The sequence below is a fragment of the Atractosteus spatula genome, chromosome 23 (assembly GCF_055471065.1).
Source record: "Atractosteus spatula isolate fAtrSpa1 chromosome 23, fAtrSpa1.hap1, whole genome shotgun sequence".
Taxonomy (NCBI): domain Eukaryota; kingdom Metazoa; phylum Chordata; class Actinopteri; order Semionotiformes; family Lepisosteidae; genus Atractosteus; species Atractosteus spatula.
Window position 1 is genome coordinate 17318000 of NC_142728.1, and position 20517 is coordinate 17338516.

The 20517-nt window shown below is 47.6% G+C and overlaps 1 protein-coding gene across 1 annotated transcript in view; it reads left to right on the top strand.

Annotated features, from left to right (window-relative positions):
* Positions 1–20517, top strand: part of ralgps1 (Ral GEF with PH domain and SH3 binding motif 1) — a 148985-nt gene that overhangs the window by 117293 nt on the left and 11175 nt on the right. Inside the window, exons 9-11 of the mRNA XM_088940418.1 lie at positions 2154–2291; positions 6513–6606; positions 14134–14201. Of these exons, the coding sequence (XP_088796544.1) occupies positions 2154–2291; positions 6513–6606; positions 14134–14201 (300 nt within the window). The remainder of the gene's footprint in view (positions 1–2153; positions 2292–6512; positions 6607–14133; positions 14202–20517) is intronic.

A 20517-nucleotide genomic window follows, 5' to 3' on the forward strand; every position in this document is an offset into this window, starting at 1 on the left:
TGTAAGTAATCAAGAGCCGAGGGCCACTTGTGTAGCTTGCCAGACGGAGCCAGGCGGCTCTTTCTGACGGGAAGCGGGACCCTGCGGCTCTGTGTCCCCGTTTAGAATGGCTCTGCGGTCTCGGGTTCACATGAGAGGTGGACGCAAGTAAGGAGCCTGCAGCCGGAGTGAGTGATGGGATCTCGTTAGCGCTCACGGTGGTCCCGATGTGGGGCGAGGGCTCTGGTGGCCCACCGGGCTTGCAGCGTGCGGAGGAAAGCGCGCACTGGTCGTCCCCTGTGCGTTCTGGACTCGTCCGGGCCTGCGGCACCCTGACGCAGGGTGGACACGTCCTGATCCCAGCACAGGATTTGAGGGGGAGGTGTGGGGGGTATCTGTCAGTAATGAGATGAGTTACGTTTAGTTGGCAGCAAGCAATTTCGAAAAGGAAAATCCTGTGTGGTTCAACGTTCCTGTGGGGATCTCTAAGTGGCCACAGCTGATGTCTGAAAATGCCTTCCGCGGGCCTGTTCAGTCTGCCGATCCTGATCTTACCATCCACAGTGGTTGCGTTATTCCCGGGCAGTCTGAGAGTGTCGCTTCACATTCTCCTCATTCAATTCCAGGAAATTTCTGCTTGGAAGCCCATAACATTATTGCTAAATCCCAGTCTAAGTCCCAGACCACGTACTCTGTTTGCAGAAGGACACATTCTTCTGGGTAGCAAAAATGAGAAATCTAGACTATATCTCTGACATAGTCAAAACCTGTCTTCTGTTTATTTTTGCCCATTATTTATATATAAATGTTTTCCATATTTTGGTGGAGAACGGCTTTGTGCATTCCTGAGCAGCTGTTCAGGATTTTTTCAACGTGTCTTTTTGTTCTTTAATACTCTTTGAGACAATGCAGGCTTCTTGGAAACCAAGCTCGTTTCTGTCCACGTATGGAGCTGAGCTGCTGCACGCTGAGTACACTTGTGATTAGAGCCCAGTGACGTCCTGGCTTGTCAGTTGATACGTCCTCCATGAGTTTCCAGCCTGGGGTTTTGTGCTTTTTTACATCACGGAAATCTGAAATGGTATTAGTTCTGACAGAAGCTGCAGATACATGACGCTAATCGAAATGGGTTGTTTGACCTTTACATTATATACACTCATGTTTAAACAGGTTGGAATGACTTTGGATACATATGGTACATATTGGCTTTACATAAATGAGACACAGATGCTGTGACATTCTGACACCATTGCGCTGAAGTTGACTTTATTTTTTTAACTGGGGGAGAAGGTGAACGCTAGTTTTATAAAACAATTTGGCAATACATTCAGAGATTACCTATAACCACTGCAGGTTTCATGGAGTGCAACTGAGATCATACTTAAATTATAAGGTTACGTGCTGGTGTTACTTTCCTGAATGGAGACGAGGCTCTTTGCAAGTCTGCCTTTAGAAACAGCCATGTGTCCTCCGCAGTAAATTTGTTTTTTTGCTGCCGGCCCAGAGTTTTTCTGTGGCATCCTGCGTGCCAGTCTGTAGCCACGTGCTCTTGCACGTGAGGTCATCAGCCCTGGTCTGTGGGAAGCTGTCCTTCCTGGCAGAGACGCTGCACCAGGGAGAGTGTGGGAAGAGGGGCAGTCAAGGACAGACACATTTGAGTCGTTTGATTTACTTTTATCATAGTGCCACAAAGATGGCACCTGGGAGCGCACAAGGGTTCTGTTGTGCTTTTCTTGTTGCAGAGGCACAGGGGAAGTTATGAAGACCCGTATGTTCTGGGGTCGTTTTGGGTAGCTGTGTCGGTTCTGACAGGGATCATCTTTAGTGCTTGAGCTGCTCCCTCCACGACATTGCCGACGTTGAGCTCAGCTGGTGAAGGCCAGGCGTCTCTGTTCATTCATTTCTGACTGCCTGTGACTTTCTAGTTAAGAAAAACGGTCAGTTAATAATGCAGTTCCAGTTTTAATTTCTTGTGAACGCTGTAATTTGGTGTATTACTGAACCTCTCTGTCCGTCAGCAGTCTGTATTTTTTTGCTTTTAGAGCTGCAAGTTTTTTCTCTGTTTGATGCTGCAAACGCTGCCTGGTTTTCATGGTGAATTCTTGCACGTATGTGATGTAGCGGAATAATGTATAGGCAGGTATTTCAGTGTTGTTTTCCTTCTCACCCTGTAGGGATCTACCTGCTGGACATGATTTATATCGACTCTGCCTACCCGGCCTCCGACAGCATCATGGAGACGGAGCAGAGGACCAACCAGATGAACAACTTACTCCGGGTCATCTCTGACCTGCAGGTGTCCTGCAGCTACGGTAGGTGTCCAGCCTCCCTCACGGTGTCCGCCAGGCAGCACACTTGGAGAAGCCGGGCTTCTGGACGCCGTGAGTCCCCAGGAGGTCTCGGGGGGGCAGGCTGAGCTTCTGTGCATCTTTGTGTCAGGGGTCACGGGGTGACTTTCTCTAAATCACCTCTGTCTCCTTACCTGGAAGTGGCCTCCTGCTTGTGTCAATAAGTCCTGCTGAGAGGATGGGATGCTTTGGCACGGCTTCCTGTAAAAACAGTTAACAATTCCACACTGTGTCCCACTCCAGTGTAGCCCCTGAGTTTCCCCTGAGCACATCTTGCGTTGCTTGACCCTGTGCCTCGTGCCTGGTGTGAGAGCCAGCCCTGTCTGCTCTCGGTTCATCTGCACGGAGACTTTGGAGAGAAACGTCAAGGCTGACTGCTGGGGAGAAGAGATTTGAAGAGCTCTGAAGTGCTCCAAAGAGGTTTCAGAAATGCTTAAAAGTTTGCCGAGACGAGTTTCCATAAAATTCTCCGAATTATGTAAAGTTTATTAGAAGTATGTGCTTCCTGCGATTACTGTGTGTAACGTAATACACAAATGAATCCCAGAGTTTCTGGCGGCGTCGCAGAAATTTCAGCGTAGTTTGTATGAGTTGGCAATGTTTAGAGTAATCCGTCACTGCCAGTGCGAGCAGGCCAAAACAATTCCTCCTCTCTGCCAGGATTGTTTTTCAGGGTCCTTCCCAGGGTTCCTTGAAGAAAGCAGGATAGTGGGCTCCACCGTGGCATTGAGCCCCTAGAATGGGAGGGCAGAGTCCAGAGAGCTGTCAGGGAGGCTCCTGCCTACCCTGACCGGGATTTCAGACAGCAGGATCAAAGGATCAAAGGATTTGAATGTTCCATGGCTGTCAGAGATGGGCTGGATCTCATTCCTTCCCATATCATGAAACATCAGGAATGTTGTTTTCATATGATCATCAGTGGGAAGATGTTTTTGTTTTTCCCATTTTGCCAGAATCTGGCAAAACAATATAATTAATAAAGTCATGTGTGTGCAAGTCCTCAGAGTCCACATTCCAGATTCATCATCCTAAATCTCTTAGATTCTCTTTACAAGAGACCCGGAGATAGATTCAAATGACAGTCAAAATAAATAGCATTCATGCACAAATAGAGTGACCATGATTTGTTTAAACTGAAAGACGCGATGCCTGTTTTTTTTGTTTTTGTAGGGAGGATTCTCTTCACAGCTGTGCTCTTTCTGCTCTTTGGCCTTTCAGTGGAGTGGATGCAGTCTTTTCCCTCTCATAACGTTTTCAGACATGAGACCTCGGTAGTTTAATTTTCGGAAATTTGGAAAATGTTCAAACCTGGTCTAGGGCATACATGCAGAAAAAGAGATATCCGTTTACTTATTTTATTTCCGTGTTGCCAAGGTGTCGTTTTTCCCCTGCTGTAGCACTGATGCAGAGAACCTAGTATTTTCTAGAAAGAAGATAGAGGACAAGCTGCAAAGGAATAGGGTGAGAGATGTATGGAGCAGCATGAGAGAGATCACTGGCTTCAAACAGGCTGGGGGTGCAACAGAAGGGAACCTGGAGATGGCCAACGAGTTGAACCAGTTCTTTAACAGGTTTGATTCTGGGTCCTCTGTGGCGCAACACCCATCCCCCCACTGCCACACGCTCCCTAACCCTTCACAGCTGCGACTGCCCAATACCTCCTCCATCCCCCCACAAACATGGCCGCCTACAGCCACAACCCCCGACGGCTACTCACCCACCCATCCCCCACTGCTGCCACTCTCCAACACCTCCGCCATTAACACCTGCAGCACTGAAAGCAGTATGAGCACCATCCCCCAGGCCAGGCTGACCATCACAGCTGACCAGGTGAAGAAGGAGCTGAAGAGGCTGCACGAGGGTAAGGCCACAGGACCAGATAACATCTGCCCCAGAGTTCTGAGGGCCTGTGCTGATCAGCTGAGCGGAGTGCTCCAGCGACTGTTCAACCTGAGCCTGCGCTTGGAAAGAGTCCCGGTGCTCTGGAAGACATCATGCCTGGTCCCGGTACCAAAGAAAGGGCGCCCCTCTGTCCTCAACGACTACAGACCAGTTGCACTGACTTCCCACATCATGAAGACACTGGAGAGGCTGGTCTTATCCCACCTGAGACCCCTGGTCAGCTCATCACTGGACACCCTACAGTTTGCCTACCAGCCCAGTGTTGGTGTGGAGGATGCGATCATCTACATGCTGCAAAGGGCCTACTCACACCTGGACAGGGCTGGCAACACTGTAAGGATCATGTTTTTCGACTTCTCCAGTGCCTTCAATACCATCCAGCCCTTACTTCTAAGGAGGAAGCTGGAGGAGATGCAAGTCGATGCCTCCACGACCTCGTGGATCACTGACTACCTGACAGGCAGACCACAGTCTGTGAGACTTCAGAACTGTGTGTCTGAACAGGTAGTGAGTAACACAGGGGCACCTCAAGGGACAGTTCTTTCTCCATTCCTCTTCACCCTCTATACTTCGGACTTTAAGTACAACTCAAAGTCATGCCACCTGCAGAAGTTCTCAGATGACTCTGCAATTGTGGGATGTATCAAGGGTGAGCAGGAGGAGGAGTACAGAGGACTGGTCAGCAGCTTTGTGGAGTGGTGTGGGGTGAACCACTTGGAACTGAATGTGACGAAGACAAAGGAACTGGTGGTAGATTTCAGGAGGAAAAAGGTCAAACCTACTCCTGTCTACATCCATGGGAGTGGCGTGGAGATGGTGGACTCGTACAAGTACCTGGGAGTGCACATCGACGATAGACTGGAATGGTCTAAGAACATCGAGGCCATCTATAAGAAGGGACAGAGCCGACTCTACTTCTTGAGGAGGCTCAGGTCCTTCAATGTGTGTAGTAAGATGCTACACATGTTCTATCAGTCGGTGGTAGCGAGTGCCATTTTCTACGCAGTGGTGTGCTGGGGCTCTGGGATTAGAGCAGTAGATTCCAAAAGGCTGAACAAGCTCATCAGGAGAGCAAGCTCTGTCATTGGGTTTGACCTGGACTCCTTGGAGGTAGTGGCTGAGAGGAGAATGAGGTCCAAACTAGAGGCCATCATGGTCAACTTCTCCCATCCCCTCTTTGACAGGCTGGCAGGAATGAAGAGCACGTTCAGCAATAGACTGATTCATCCACGGTGCGACAGGGAGCGCTACAGGAGGTCATTCTTGCCGTCTGCCATAAGACTGTACAACGCATCCACCTTGCGTCTTGGCAGAGGCAACATCGACAGTGACCTGTTTCTGGACTAAACGCATCTACACATCTACTGCTACATCTGTTCTCTTTCTTTTTCTTTTTTCTTTTTCCCGTTTACAACCACTTTTTGTGCAATATATGCCAGGGACCTGTGCAATACATTTATATTTATATCAATAGTTACATCTATATTTATATTCATATGTGTGATATGAGTGTGATACGATTTTCTGTGTACTGTTCTGTTCTAGTTTGTTCTTGTGCGTCCGGACTGTGAGTAACTCTTGTATTGTATTGTATGTATTGTACTATTATTATATAATTCGTTACACTGTGGCTGTGTTGTGTGTGTTAAGCTGCTGTTGCACTGCAATTTCCCTCACGGGATCAATAAAGTATCTATCTATCTATCTATCTATCTATCTATCTATCTCTGGATCAGATGATGGGCTCCCAGCCCTGGTCCCAGGGCACCTGTCTTGTGGTTCTTGTTCTGGTAGAGCTCTGGTTGATGCTGGTTGATTTCAGTTTCTTTCTGAGGCATTTCTTTAAAATTGTTCTGTGCTCTGGAAATGCTGAGATGTGTTAATTGGTACTTATTTAAGGGGGGAGTGCTTAATGAATCTGAACCTCAGGTGTCTTGCCTGAAATGTGACAACTGCAATGGAAATCAGCCAGTGTGTGGAGACACAACTCTGGGCTGTTGTTTTCAGCCTTTTTCTTATTGAGACCTGTTTCATTCTGGGTGTTGTTTGAAATACAGGGTCCTAATTATTATCCTTCTCAGCCAGTTCTGAGCGCCGCCCAGTTCAGTTTCACAGCAGTACTGAGTACCCTGTCCTAGTCTGACAGGTCGTAGGAGAGCCCTCCTGGAGCAGAATACCCACTGGGAACATTGCAGACCTCTCCTCTTCCTCTGTTACCACTAGCATGACTGAACACTCTGTCTGGGTCTGAGTCAGCGACTTTTCTCCCTTTAATCCCCACAGATCACCTAGTGACACTTCCACATGTGCAGAAGTACTTGATGTCGGTGAGATACATCGAGGAGCTTCAGAAGTTTGTGGAGGATGATAACTACAAGTAAGTCTCCATGTCTCCCGATGAACACACCTTCCTGGCACTATTGTGCAGTATATCATAGCAGTGGACAGGGCTCGGAGTCCGGGGACTCAGCGCTTTCACAGAGAGCTGCTCGTTTCCCGCTTTAATGACTTTTCAGTGCTGTGCTTCTTAGATGCTGCTGAAAGATTCAATTACCAGTTGAAATACTATACAGCTATACTGCATCAATTTGATCTTACATAAACAGAGTAGTAAATGAGTGTGGTATTTATTATAGTGTTCTTTTATTATAACGTTCGTTTAACATTAAAGAGCGCTGAGCAAAGCCTGCCCCTCCCCTTCCGTGCTGACGTGGCCAGACCCTGGTACTGTTCCCCTCAGGGTCTCCTTTCAACTCGAGGTCTGGCCGCACTCCCCAAAATGCCAAAGTGCTTTCCTGCCCCTGGGGTTCAAAGCACTCAAAACAAACATGACTGGGCTGTCCGCCTTGCACAGAAACACCAGTTAAACAGCGACAGTTGTGCGGTCTTCATCCCAGACCACAGGCAGTGATTCATTAATACATGTTCAATACCACCTGCCGCAGCCAGAGTCGCTTGTTATCATGACAGGAAGTCATGAGGCCTGAATGCCTATCGACCACAAAAAGCAAGAATGTGTCTCTATGACATCACATCCTCCTAACAACACCCTGGGGTCACAGGGGTCATCGCACAGGAAGTGGCCTGTGGACTGTGGTGTGCTGTGGTGAAACCAGTGCCGTCATGCCATGGGAAAGCAGCGGGAGGTGCGAGTAGGAATGACACAGATGGGAAACCTGCTCCGGAGCGAAATCCTGGGAAAGGTGCGAACGCAGTGGGCGGGTTTTCGGAGTGAGCAGCCCCACGCTCCTTCCCTGAGGCAGATCTGCGGTTGCCTGGCTCAGGCACGGCTGTGCTGAAGCCAGGCGGTGGGAGTTCAAGGCTGTTTCATGAAAGCCTGTTCCCGTTTTTTTTTTAGTATAATTAAGTCAACAAATGAAGTGGGAGAAAAAAGAGCTAACTGACAAGCAGCAAATCACTCTTCCATTTCGGGATTTGTCAGCATAAACGTGCGCAGTGATGGTTTGTGAACAAACAGAAATCAGCGCAGTCAGTCCCCGGAGGACTCCTCCGTCCAGCAATAACAACCATTGCTGAGCGAGCGAGCTGCTCTCCCTGCCACACACAGCATCTGTCTGTGAAGGAGGAGTGGGGCTCTGAGCGCTGGAGGGCGTGCAGGATCGCTCAAGACCCTGGGGCACCCAGGACCACATTCAGCAGGGGCTGGGCGTCCCCTGGTACCCGCGCCAACATGATGATCTTATCCTAAAAGACAAAACTGCCATCCACGTGCCGTGCTGTCCCGGAGGCCGATGGGTCTGTAACACACGGACATTCCCAATGACCACTTCCGTGACTGTGAGTGCGCTGCTCAGTGGTGGTGGTGTGCTTAGCCTCTAGAAGCATTAAGGTGCCGCACCGGGGTGACACAGCTATTCAGCACCAGCTGCCCCACTGCAGATCAGGGGCAGAGGCAAGAAACTGGTTCACCAGCTGACTTGATGGGGAGCTTCTGGGAGGCCTGATTATTGAAGCCCACAGTAGAATTTAGCCACCCTTGAACAGCCCACAGAGAGTTTTCTGCCTTTTTTTTTTTTAGACATGACATAAATAATAGCCTTTTAATAGATCCATCCCACTGCTACTCACAGCTGTAAAAAATAAAAGCAGTGTAACATTTCTGTCTGGGGTTGTAGTTTTCAGAAACACATCATTTTGGTCAGTGTTTTAAAACGCAGGAAACGCACAGTGACTCCTGCTTGCATCTCTTTATTTTTTTGATCACACCATGTTTCCATGACATTGTTTTAAACCACTGAAAACCACTTTCATGTCCATTTTAAAGCTCGCTTTGAAGGAGAGGGGAACACACTCCCTTTGTGAAGCAGTTTGACCCACTCCCAGGTTTTACCTGCTGCCCTCTATTCAAGCTTGCGAAAGGTACTGGGTGATTAGAAGCTTGTTGCCTGCCTAACTCCAGATATGGCTCCAGACATTTCTACTCTTATCAGGACAGTTGGTATTAAGAGTCTCCATCTGGTAAAAACATGGAGTATATTATTCTGCGGCACACTGTGCTGGTCTGTTTCTGTGTAGTGCTTTGGAACAGCTCACTCATTTTATTATGTGCTGTTAGATGTGCTGCCTGCCTGTGTCTCTATAGCTCAGTCTGTCTGCAGAACCTCAGTGCTTTAGGGCTGAAAGTCAATAAACATTGAGGAGAGGCCTGAAGACTACATGTATATTCAGTACTTATTGTACTTCAGGTCATACTTCATGATACTCCAAGCTGACACTTCATATCAGTTTGTTCAAAGGGAATAGATTAGGGAAGATGTGTGTGCAGTGTCTCTTTAAAGCCCAGCTCCTGGAGCTCTTCACAGACCCGGGGATCAACTTGGCGTTCTGATCTTTGCTCTCAGGCTGCAGGGATGCATTTCAGGCACCACCATGGTCAGATTGTAACGGAAATCCTTCTGCAGCTCCGTCACACTGAGCCGTGGGCCTGATGGACAGGGACGGTGCGTGAATCCCAGCGAGCGGTGAGCACGATAACCGAAGCAGCAGGTCTTGACAAGTTAACCCATCAGCCCCTGCAGTTTCCCTGCAGAGCTTTATATGCGGAAAGGGAAGCCGCGCTTGAGTTTCCTCAAGTGATTGAATTTGGTCAGGCCCTCACCCCACGTGCAGGGTTGCTGCAGGTTGCTGTCAACGGCAGCCTGATCCCGTGTCTCGGCACGGCCCCGCGACTGCGCCACCAAGTCCACTCTTCCACAGTGGCGCTGCTCGCCTCGCACGGAGAGCGATTAGTCAGGTCTGAAACAGAATGTTTGTTCTGGTCCGGTGCTGAAGAGGGTGTCGCGTCTCTCTCTCTCGCCGTGTTCTGTCCAGTAAACCAAACAGATGAGCTTGTCTGGCTTGTCCCCTTGCTCCCCCTCATCGGCTCCGTGTTTTTTTCCATGGATCTGTTATCAGTCTGTGAGCTGAAGTGGAGGTCAGCCTGGAGCTGCTGCTTTGATGCCGTGTACAGGCTGCCGGGACGGGGCGGCGCGGGGCGGAGCGGTGTGCCAGTCTGGCTCTCGGCCCCCCATCGTTCTTGGATCGCCGCCTCTGGTTCTGGGGCTCTGGAGCATGAAGTCATTGCTGCTCCGGGTCTGTGGATTTGTCAGTGCATGTGTGGCTGCCAGCTGGCTGTGGTGATGTCGCAGCATGTAAGGTGTCTAATTTCTGCACTTTTAACCCAGATGAGGATTTTCCAAGCACAACAGCGTGACACTTGTTTGGAACAGGATTTCTGGGATTGAGTGCTCTTGAAGCACAGATCATTTGTCCCATCTCACTCTTTTGGTTGTGAAGTTGCTCATTGATCTGGGAGTCCCATCTTGATGCGTTTTGACAGGTCCCCAGGGAATTCATTTCAACCACATGATCCAGTCGTTTCTTCCTCACTCAAGAACCACTTTCTTAAGTGTTGCACAGTGTTCGTGTTAACATATACGATGCCAATTGAAAAGACAGGAACTTCTCCAAGTTTTAGATTTTCTCTAAGTGTATTTATATGTGGAAAAAATCCATAAAACTGTTTGCTTTGTTCTCAGCTGTATGCTTACAGGAAAGAATGGTTTCCCGAGTGTGCCGATATAGATACATATAGGAAAATTATTCCAAATGTTGTTTCTTGGCATGTGCCCTTGGCTTGTTTAATTGGATTCATTTTTCTGTGGTTAGGAATTAGGAAAATCTGGCTTACACTTGGAAGTAGAAGATGTGGGGGAGACGGGTGACAGCTGGGTTTCATGTAAGAGAGAGTTAGGGGGGTGGTCTCGTTTCTCCCCCAGCCCACTCCTCCTCCTCGTGCGGCGCACCAGGCTGTGAATTCCCAGCGACAGGCGGCAAAGGGGGACCAAGCCAGGTTAGCGCTGCTGGTCTGCATCCAGATGTTTGCGCTGTCGATGCCTACACGCTCTTCGCTCTCTAACGAGTCTTGTCCGAGTCATTTTTTTTTTTCATGAGAAGACAGGACTTTTCCCGGGGCAGGTAGAAAGTTCCTCTCTCTCCGCCTTCCTCTCTTGCCCCCTCTAATCAGCTGTCGATCTGACACCATCGATTTCTGAATTCCGCACGTCGTTTCCATACACGATCCATTTCCATGTTCAGAGGATACAATACAATGGGAAAAATGTGATTTTCATCCGGCCTCTGGTGCTCCCAAGTGGCTCCGCTGGGAAACGGCACTCCCTGCAGCCCAGATGTTCCTGGTCTGAGCCCGGTGAGCCCGGGATTCGCCCTGCGGCGGAGCTGCCTGGGGTTGAGAGGCCCTGATCGGCGCAGCCGTCACCTGCGAGCTCGCCGTGACGTTGCGCGGGGGAGGAGGGGAGTTTCTGCGTGGTGGCAGCGAGCCGAGCTGACCCCCGAGATTCTTCAGGAGGAAGAGCATCTCAAGATAAAACCATCTGACGCCACTTCTCACTGCACGCTGGCTCTTCTGTGGTTGGATGCAAACATGGTTTAATGGTGCTGGGGAAGACAATATGTAAAAACAGGCAGGTCACTTCAATTCAATGAAAGTTCCTTCAGTGTAAAATTCTGAAGGAGCAGTAAAATCTTCACACTCTGCAAAACCAACTATTTAACATTCATGCAATATTCCACAGAAGGCCTGTTTCCATCGTTGTTGAGTGACCTGGGAAGCCTGCAGTGTCTCAAGGACTGCACGGCATTTGGGTTGTTTTCTTTTTTACTCATTTTTTCACAGTCATACTTTCTGAAAATGAAGACTTCTGCTTCAGCTGTCCCACCTCCCCAAATGGAAAAGTCTGTTCTGCCCTCACACCCAAAATGCTGAATAGGCAGTTATGTTGGCTCCTTTGCACAAAAAAATCTGAGATTCTCAGACCTTTGAACATGAAACGCAGAGTGAAGTTTTTGGAATTTAAATTGTCATTAATGTGGATATAAAGGAGGCATTTAAAAAGCTGTTATTCTGTGAGCATGCAAGCAGTAATTGGCATCTGCTGGAAGTTAAATTGGAAATGTTCACTTACTGAAAGCCATATTTAACATGGGAGGATGCAAGTGCTTTACAGTTCATGCTTGGTTATAAGCACTGTGTGGATTTAGAAACGATCAGTAATTAGCGTTTGCCTCAAGCGCACAGTAAGAATTACACTGTGCATGGAGCCCAGCAGTGCCCGGGTCATGCCTCTGGGTACTGTGGAATACCCACGCTCTGTTTTCTACAGGAATGTTTGTGGAACCCAAACTCTGCTTCACTCTGACTTGCTGTAACTTATCTTTTAATTTTTATAAGCACTGCAGTGCATTGGCCCTCTCCAAACTCCCGTATGTTAAGAAATAACCAGAAAAGGGCACTGAAACACCGCTGATCATATTTATTACTGCAGGGAAAGACACTGAAACACCGCTGATCATACTTATTACTGCAGGGAAAAACACTGAAACACTGCTGATCATACTTATTACTGCAGGGAAAGACACTGAGACACCACTGATCATACTTATTACTGCAGAGACAGGCACTGAGACACTACTGATTACTTGTTACTACAGAAAACGCTTTCACTGGCCTGATGCTCCCTGCCTCTCTCTCAGCAGTCAAGATGAGAAACATTATAATTGTAGCGTAAAACATTTAAAACCATTTACTCTTCAGATAAAGGGTACAGTTCTGTTGCCTGCAGGCTCTTTATTTCAGCATCAGGTTGTGTCTGAGACCAGGCTGAACCAGGAGAAATAAGAGCTGGCAGTCCTGAGTTCACTGGATGTCATTTCATGTCTTACAGGTTCCTGTCTGCACATCTCTTGATTTTGTTTAGTATTCTAGACACTTCAAGGTTTGACAACTCAGAGCAAATGCTTTGCCAAGAAACTTATTCTTTTTTTTGGTAAAATGTCAAATGTGGGGAAAAGTGCATTCTTATTAACACTTTTGAAGCCAATCCATTAATTCCAGCAGACCAGCACCAATGAAACACTGCAATGCTTCTGTGCTTCTCTTTACTCTGCTCATAAAAGTACACAGTGCCACTGAAATGAAATTTAGACTTAAAACGTCCCTGCAGAAGTGCAAATGGTTTTAGAGGCCTTGACAGGCGCAATGCACAGCCACAATTTGCATGGGAAGAGTGTTCAAAGATGAGAGCTGTGGTTTGAGATGCATGGCGAAGTCATCATTTCTGCAGCTGGTCTACGCTTGTAAACAGCATTGCGCATTTGTATGTTGTTTCCAATGAAATTACATTGTTCTTTAAAGCAAAACCTTCCGAAACGGCAGGCATCCAATATCAATTTCCTGCGGAAGCGCAAAAGCAGACTGGGAGCTGGCATTCCGAGTGCGGGGTCTGGGCGCGTCATTTGCAGGCATCAAGGACCGCAGTAAAGACGTGAGCTGGCACAGGGCTGTCAGGCGTGACTCAGGCTGTGCAGCGCACGCATGTGGATTCACAAGGGGGTGCCAGCATGCATGTGCACACTTGTTATCGTGTGTTATCAAGCTTTCCATAATACCAGGTGGCTGGTATCAGTTCCATCATGCCCACGCACAGAAGACAGAAAGCGTTTTCTTGCAACGCTTGGCCTCAAGTGTTGGCCTCACTCTGTGTAGGAGCTCCAGTGTGGAGTGCACAAAGCCGTCTATTACAGAAGAAAATAAAGAATTGGCAAATGTCCTGATGAGGGATTTGGATTATTTCTTTTTTTTTGTATTTCTTCCTTGTCACATTATCTCCGTGGGAGTTTTAAAGACACTTAATGTTCTCCCATCACACAGTGCTTTCATTGCATTTTCTTCTTTTGCTTCTTAAAGAACAGGACCCAAGTGATTCTGGGAGTTGAAACATGGTACTCCGCACACACACAACTGAACACAATGACCGAATGCGGAGAGAACACACACAGCCCAACGGGGGCAGAATACAGACTGCACTTGAAGGACTGGGTTTCAGGTTCCCTTCCAGGGTTGCAGTCGATCCTGGACAATAGCGCTTTAGCAGATGTTTCCTAGTCTTTTGTGCTCAGTCCTCAGATCCCAGCAGGCTTTTGTTTTCCTCACAAAATAAACAGTTGGCACATACTCCTAGAAATGCACGTTTACTGTACACGCACATGTTTTCTAAAAAACAATTTTACAAGCTGTGAGTTTGGAATGCATGTTTGTAATTCTCTTTAAAGAGCAATAGAGTGTTGAGCCGCCTACATGAGTCCAAGGGACGCCAGTAGACACCCTGTAACAATAAGCATTTTCTGTATTTTGATTTGTTTTGTGTGTGGAAATCATTGGATTTTCTGATGTTAGATGGTTCCGTGTTTGTGAAGTTTTCAGCATCTGACCCCACTGCTCACACCTTGAGCACAGACACCCATCTCGCCATGTGGCCAGGCTACCTGGGCAGGTGTGCCGCCTGCTGCGCTCTGTGCTGACTGGGACCCGCATCCTGTGTTGCAGGTTGTCTCTGAAGATCGAGCCAGGGAACAGCTCCCCACGGCTGGTGTCCTCAAAGGAAGACCTGGCAGGTAAGGTAACGCCCTTCTGCAACAGAAAGCAAAACTAATTGAAGTCCTCAGATGGCCTGGCACCAGCATGACAGAGACCTTTTAGCCTGTAGCAGGCTGCTACTGTAGTTCACAAAAATCTCAGCTTGCTTCTTCCTGCTCCTTTCACAAAAGCTTTAAATGAAGACTCAAGGTGATTTTTGTGGCCTTTCACTCCGCTATTCAAATCTCTAGCAGCAGTTACTGATTTTTGTTATCTTGACTGAGTGCTTTTAAACCCTGGGTGTATCAGGCAGCTGTGCTGAGCTGATCGTCGGCTGACGTTAGCGGTGTCGTCACCTCATCAACATGCTTCAGTCCGGATCCGGGATTGAACTCGGCGGTCTGAAGTTCCCCACATCCTGGCTGGGGCTCTCGCTGTGGGAGGTGGGGCAGCATTTCGCTGGGGAGCCGCGTGGTTAATAACTTCACAGAGCGTGCCCTGTTTTGAAGCACTTTTGCAATGGAAGAATGAAGTCATTGCCTACCTACGAAGCCAGGCAACACAAGAGTTATTGCAGGGCTTTGAAAAGGGGCGAATGTTGGACTGCTTAAATCATTACATGTTCGATTTGGAAGGGAAGTGCGGTTTGGCTTCTGAGAGCGAGCCGAAAGAAAACAAATAAAAATGCACAGCTCAGAAGGGAGGCTCTATCCTTACAACCAGCTAGTAAAACTCTGTCTGGCTGTCAGCCTGATGGCACATCTCACTTTAACTTCGTCTGCGAGGCTGTTCTTGTGCCACAGTCTCTGAAACACAGATGATCTCCATTCAGTACTAAAAGCTGATCCCCCATCAACCCGGAGAAACTTGTTTGAGATTGAGAGCTGTTAACAGGAATTATAATTAGGTTACATATGCAGCTGAGCCTGCAATAATCTGTGTCTTTTCTTTAATTGATCCCCAATTAAGTACACCAAAGCCGTCTTCTAACAATTCCTGCAAAATATCAGGCAGGACATGTGTTGGCAAGCTTTCGTTTACTTTAGGATCCCATGCAGTTATTTTGTGAATAATTACCATCTGATCACTCCAGCTCGTACAGAGTGCTGCAGCCCACCCATGTCCCAAATCTCTCTCTTGTTTCCCCCCCCCGCGCTGGCTGCAGTCACGGCCCACAGCAGGCTCAATCCCTGGTGCTGGCCTACAGGGCTTCGAAAGGGAGTGGGGCCGGCATACCGCCTGACCTCTGCCTGGTCTTGTGGCCCCACTAGGGCACCAAGGCAGCAGGTCCAGGCCCGACTGTTCTCTGGGCTGCCCCCCAGGGCTGGAGTCAATGCTGCGGACTCACTCACCACCTTCCAGAGAAACTGAGAACTCATTTCCGCACAATATACCTGACCCCAGAGGCCTGAGACTAGCCCTCGCTCCCTGCCCATGCCCATGTCAAGCAGCACTCAATTAACCCTGCAGTTCTGTTGCCGGTTTGTGCTCCTGACCTTCTGGGTATAGACAGGATATAATTGGAAGTTGCTTTTGGTATTAGCATGTGGAGGGACAAACTGTAGGTGTGTGAAGAAGTCTACCAGTTTCATCCCTGAGCTTCCTGAAGCTTCTTGAGCTTCCTGAAGACTGAAGCGCCCTGGACCTCCGTGGCTCCATGTCTGGGGCCCTAAGTGTGACAGTCAGCTCAGTAATGAAGGTAGTTGTGCAGGCTGTGGGAATGGGACCTGCCACAGGGCTCCCAGCCTGTAGCCGTTATTTCTGCAGTGCCGTGGTCGAGAGCCCTGACGCTGGGATTGATGTTGAAAGGGTTAGGAGCGCTCCAGTGTGTTCCCCAGGTCTGATCCGTCAGCTGCCGGATGTTTGGCTGGAAGTGCAACCGGTCATTCGTTCCAGCGGCTGGAAGTATGGAACGGCCTCCGCGGAGCGGGGATCCCAGCAGACGGTTTCCCCGGATGGCTGCGCTTTCCGTTTTGACCGGGAACAGAGAGGCAGCTCCCTGGGATCGGAGTGAAAAACTGGGGGAATTACCCCACATTTTTCTCTCGCACGCACGCACGCACGCACGCACGCACGCACGCACGCTCTCTTCCCAGCCCAGGGCTCTGGGCCGCTGCAGTGGTGTTTTGGGAATTTTAAAAAGTGCACCAAGCTTCAGAAACAAAGGCAGCCGAGCGATTGCCTTGGTCTCTTTGCTCTTTTTACCACAATCTCTAATTTTCCATCTAATTCTTCACTAACAATACGGGTGAGTCCGATTCACTTATGGAATTTGTTTGCAGATGTTGTCCTGGTAACTGGTAAATAGACTCTGTTTTTATTTTTTTTACTCATGCCCTAATTGCAAGGTCATTTTGAGAGAAGTGGGACTTTTACTCAGTATGTCTTGGGGCTGCCAGCACTTATAGACAAAAAGAGCTGTTCAAGCGTCTGCTCAAATAGGGCATCTATTATGCAGTATATCTATTATATCAGTATTCAGTACTTAACAAACACCAAACATTAGGTGTTATTATACTGTACAGCTTGGGATGAAGTTCAGACAATGAGTTCAAGAAAAGGACACTAGGCAGATGTGAATTTATCTTCTGACAAATACGAACCTGACAGTCATCACCACCAAATAGAATCAGGATGGAGCAGTGATGTGCTTATAAAAGATGTAACTCTATACCGAGAACCTCACATTTTTGTGGATGTAAGCAGAGGAATTCAAAAGCACCATTCATCTCCTAATCATTGAGCACTTAGTAATTGATTGCATGTTAGTAATGAAAGATGTAGTTTATCAGAGCTTTGTATTTATACCTGTATAGCATGTATAAAGTTTCATTTTTAGCCTTTAAGATTAAATAACAAGAAGCTTGTGGGTTTCAGCAGTTATTTGTAAACCCAAACTGTTCACCTGCATCACATATCTTCCTCTTGTCCCTGTGGTCAGTTACTGTTACAAGAAGTGCTTTAGATGTATTGATTTTGCTGATGCCTTTGCAGGTGATTTAAATGCAACACAATTGCTAAACTGTGGAAACCTATGTTGTGTAGAAGCTGTATGTGTACAGGATTAACCACAATTAACCATTTGCAAATTCTATATAATTAATATATTATACAGCAAAAAGCATCGTACTATACAGTAGTTATAAAAATGAAACGAAGGGTTATAATACAGTACAATAGAATAACAAACATTTCAGAATATAAAAAAGTGATGTGTTTGCAGGCGGAGAGTCACACTAACACTTGATTGTGCAAAAGACTGAGCCAGGGCACCTTTTGCACAGAGTCAGAGCAAAGCTTTCAGCACAATCAACAGCTTCAATCTGATTTTGCCAAATGAGTGAGGTAGTGTTGCTCAGTTGCCAAAGCAAAACAAAATGACATTTTATTGATTCCAGCAAAGATGTTGCAGAAACTGTTATTTTAATGCTTTTGGAGGAAGTTTCTAATGATGAGATCATGAGAGGCTGTAGTGTTAAATTCGAGTCCAGCTTTCTTGTCAGCAGAGCGGAATATAAAATGTGATGTAATTTGTCAAGCTGTTATAGTCAAAATCTGCTAGTTCAATATGGAAAACAGCTTTTTATTTGATTTAAATGCAAAAGGAATGTACGTGCCCACGTATTTTGGATTTGGCTGTTTTGCATGGTCTTTTACAAGTAGAAACTGTTGGAAAATAGCTGTTGAGGGCGCCGTACACTGTATCAGGCTATGTATAGTCTAAGCACATACAGTCAATGCGGGGTCCTAATAAAATTAGTTGGTGCAAATAAAAATGCAGCTTTCATGAAGACTGTGCACCGTCAATCAGTGACATCTGGTATCTGTAGCAATGAGCCCATCGTGAGCGCGTTCCAGCAGACAGCAGCAGCTCACAGCTGAGGGGGCTGAGGTAGGAGAGCGCAGAGAGCCCTCTGGTGGAAAGTAGTGATGACCGCGACCTCAGCTGGGCGATGCTGCTGTTCCACAGTGCCAGGCTTGTCATGTGTACAGTATGTAACTCATCCACAGTGCACAGTGTTCATTCCATTTGAATGGGCCACCTGGCCTTCCAGGCACCCTCTGTATAGTACTGTAAAGATGTGCCTCTGTACAGTACAGTATAGATCTGCCTCTGTATGGGCAGATCTGAAGTGGTTGGCTGTAGTGTGTAATTTCAGTGTGAATGAGCTCGCTCTGCTCCATCTGTCTGCCTGAGCTGCACCCAGTAGTGCTTCTCCTGCTCTTTGAACAAGGTTTATGATATAATAGTGCAGTTGTGGTCGAAGCTTCATTGTTGCCATGTGCTGGCTGGAGAAAGCTGCTCTGTTTGCGTGAAAGTGCAACACGTGCTTGCATCCTGTGGGAAAAGAGTGGTCATAAACTTGGTCTAATCTTGCAGCTCAGCACAATCCCAATTAACCGGATTTCTAGGAATATTGTTTTCCCTGCAGCTGTGGAAAATAACCTTCTGTAATTGAAGTAGCCAAAATTTATAAACAGTTGTAAATTAATGGTGATATGCTTTTTTCTTCAATAAAGAAATAACTGGTGTCGTGCTGCTTAAATCAGGAACAAACCTGAAAATGCACAAGCGCTTATGAAGCGAAACCTTAGCAGTTTCTCTGTGAGTGCGCCTTCCCTGATATACTCACTGACCAAAATAAGACCGGCTGGACCTCTGTGAGCTGCAGCAACAGCCTGAACAGGACAGGCCTGTGTCCCACAAGGTTTCCAAGTATCTTTGGTCTGATCTCATCCCACTCTTCCGGCTGGATCACCTTCAGCAGAGGCGGGAGGAGAACTCTGGCATCTGGGATCAGACTGCAGTTCCCCTAGCTCTCTGCCGGATGGAGACTGGGTTCTGGCCAGGGAAGGCACTGGAAGTCAGTTTCTCGCTGCTTAATATTAGCTCTGCCTCCGCCTCCTAATATGGTGGCCTGTTAGTGTACACGATTACTGCGGTATGTTCTGGTAAGCGCAGGGAAATCACGGTAACAACATGAGAGCTAAAGCAGAGGTACAGCAATGCTTGATGCAAGTGAAGGTAAAGCATATTACAAGCACGGTACTGGTGTGGTAAAACCATAGCAGGGCCCAGATGTGGAATGTTTAATCGCATTGTGTGGTTTAGCGTATTTATGTATTTGGAAAAGTATTTGGAATGAAGTAAGCTTTCTTATAAACAGGGATAATTGCAGCAATGATCTTCATTAAAACAGTAGGATGTGAGGTCTTTGCCAAGCTAGTCAACCATAAGCAGTAGTTTATACTTCGTAATAAAAATGTCAGACTCGCCTGAAGTCAGACTCTGCACTGATTCGAGGCCCCTGAGGCCCCAGACTCCACACCTATGGACTGTCCCATTTTAACTGTGCACCGATCTCACTGCATCCCTTGGGAAGGAGATTAAAACATCATTCATTTTGGGAAAAAAACATCCCTTTTCATATATCATAAGAGCATTCATAAGCATTTTCAGTGCATTAATCTGCAGTCATGAAAAATTTGGAACAGTGCTTCAGTGGCCTCACCTTATTTCTCACCACACTGGATGGAGGAAAAAACTAGAATATAAATTATTCTAGACATTAATGCTGTATGTGTGTACAGTATATAAATGCAGTTATCTTGTATATGACCTGTAGTTTCCGTCAGGGTGTCGGAGGGGAGTTGCACAGGGCTCCACTTTGCCTCGTGGGCTGTGGAAACCTGGCAGCGCCGGCACATGGCTGTTGGGTAAGAACATCCCAGCCACGGGGGCGCAGACGTGAGACGTGTGGAGCTGTTTAGGGTATCGGGGGGGCTAAGGGGGGACCCCAGGACTCCTGCTGTCATTGAGACAGCACAAGGGGGGTGGTATTCTCTTGGAAGTGATTGTCACTGTTAGAGCAGCCTCAGCATTGAAGCGCCTTTAAATTAGACACCGAGAAAAGCAGCAGCACTAGTGAAGCACGTTTCCTGTCGTAGGCTTGTTCTTCACTGCGGCCCGGTCTTCGGGGACCCCTCAGGAGACGTACCTGAACTGGAACGTGACCTCAGTTTGCATTCTCAGTAACGCAGGAGAGGTCAGATTCTGTTCGTGCTGTTGCACTCTCAGCCACATGAGTTATGAGCTGCTCTCCCACAATTAGACCTTTCAGGGTCAAATGGAAAAGTTTGTCTGGTTCCTTGTCTTACTGTGTTCCCAGTTCCTGTTCTGTTTTATTGGCCTTTTAATTTTCTTCATCTTTTACTGGCTTGCATGCTACTGAGGTGCCGGTATCGAAGCTCCAGGTCACACCTCAGAACCTGCACTCTTCTCTTTTAAACAGACCTGAGCTCCAGATGGAGACAGTTACTCCAGGGATCTGCAGGGTTTCTGGCCACAGGCTG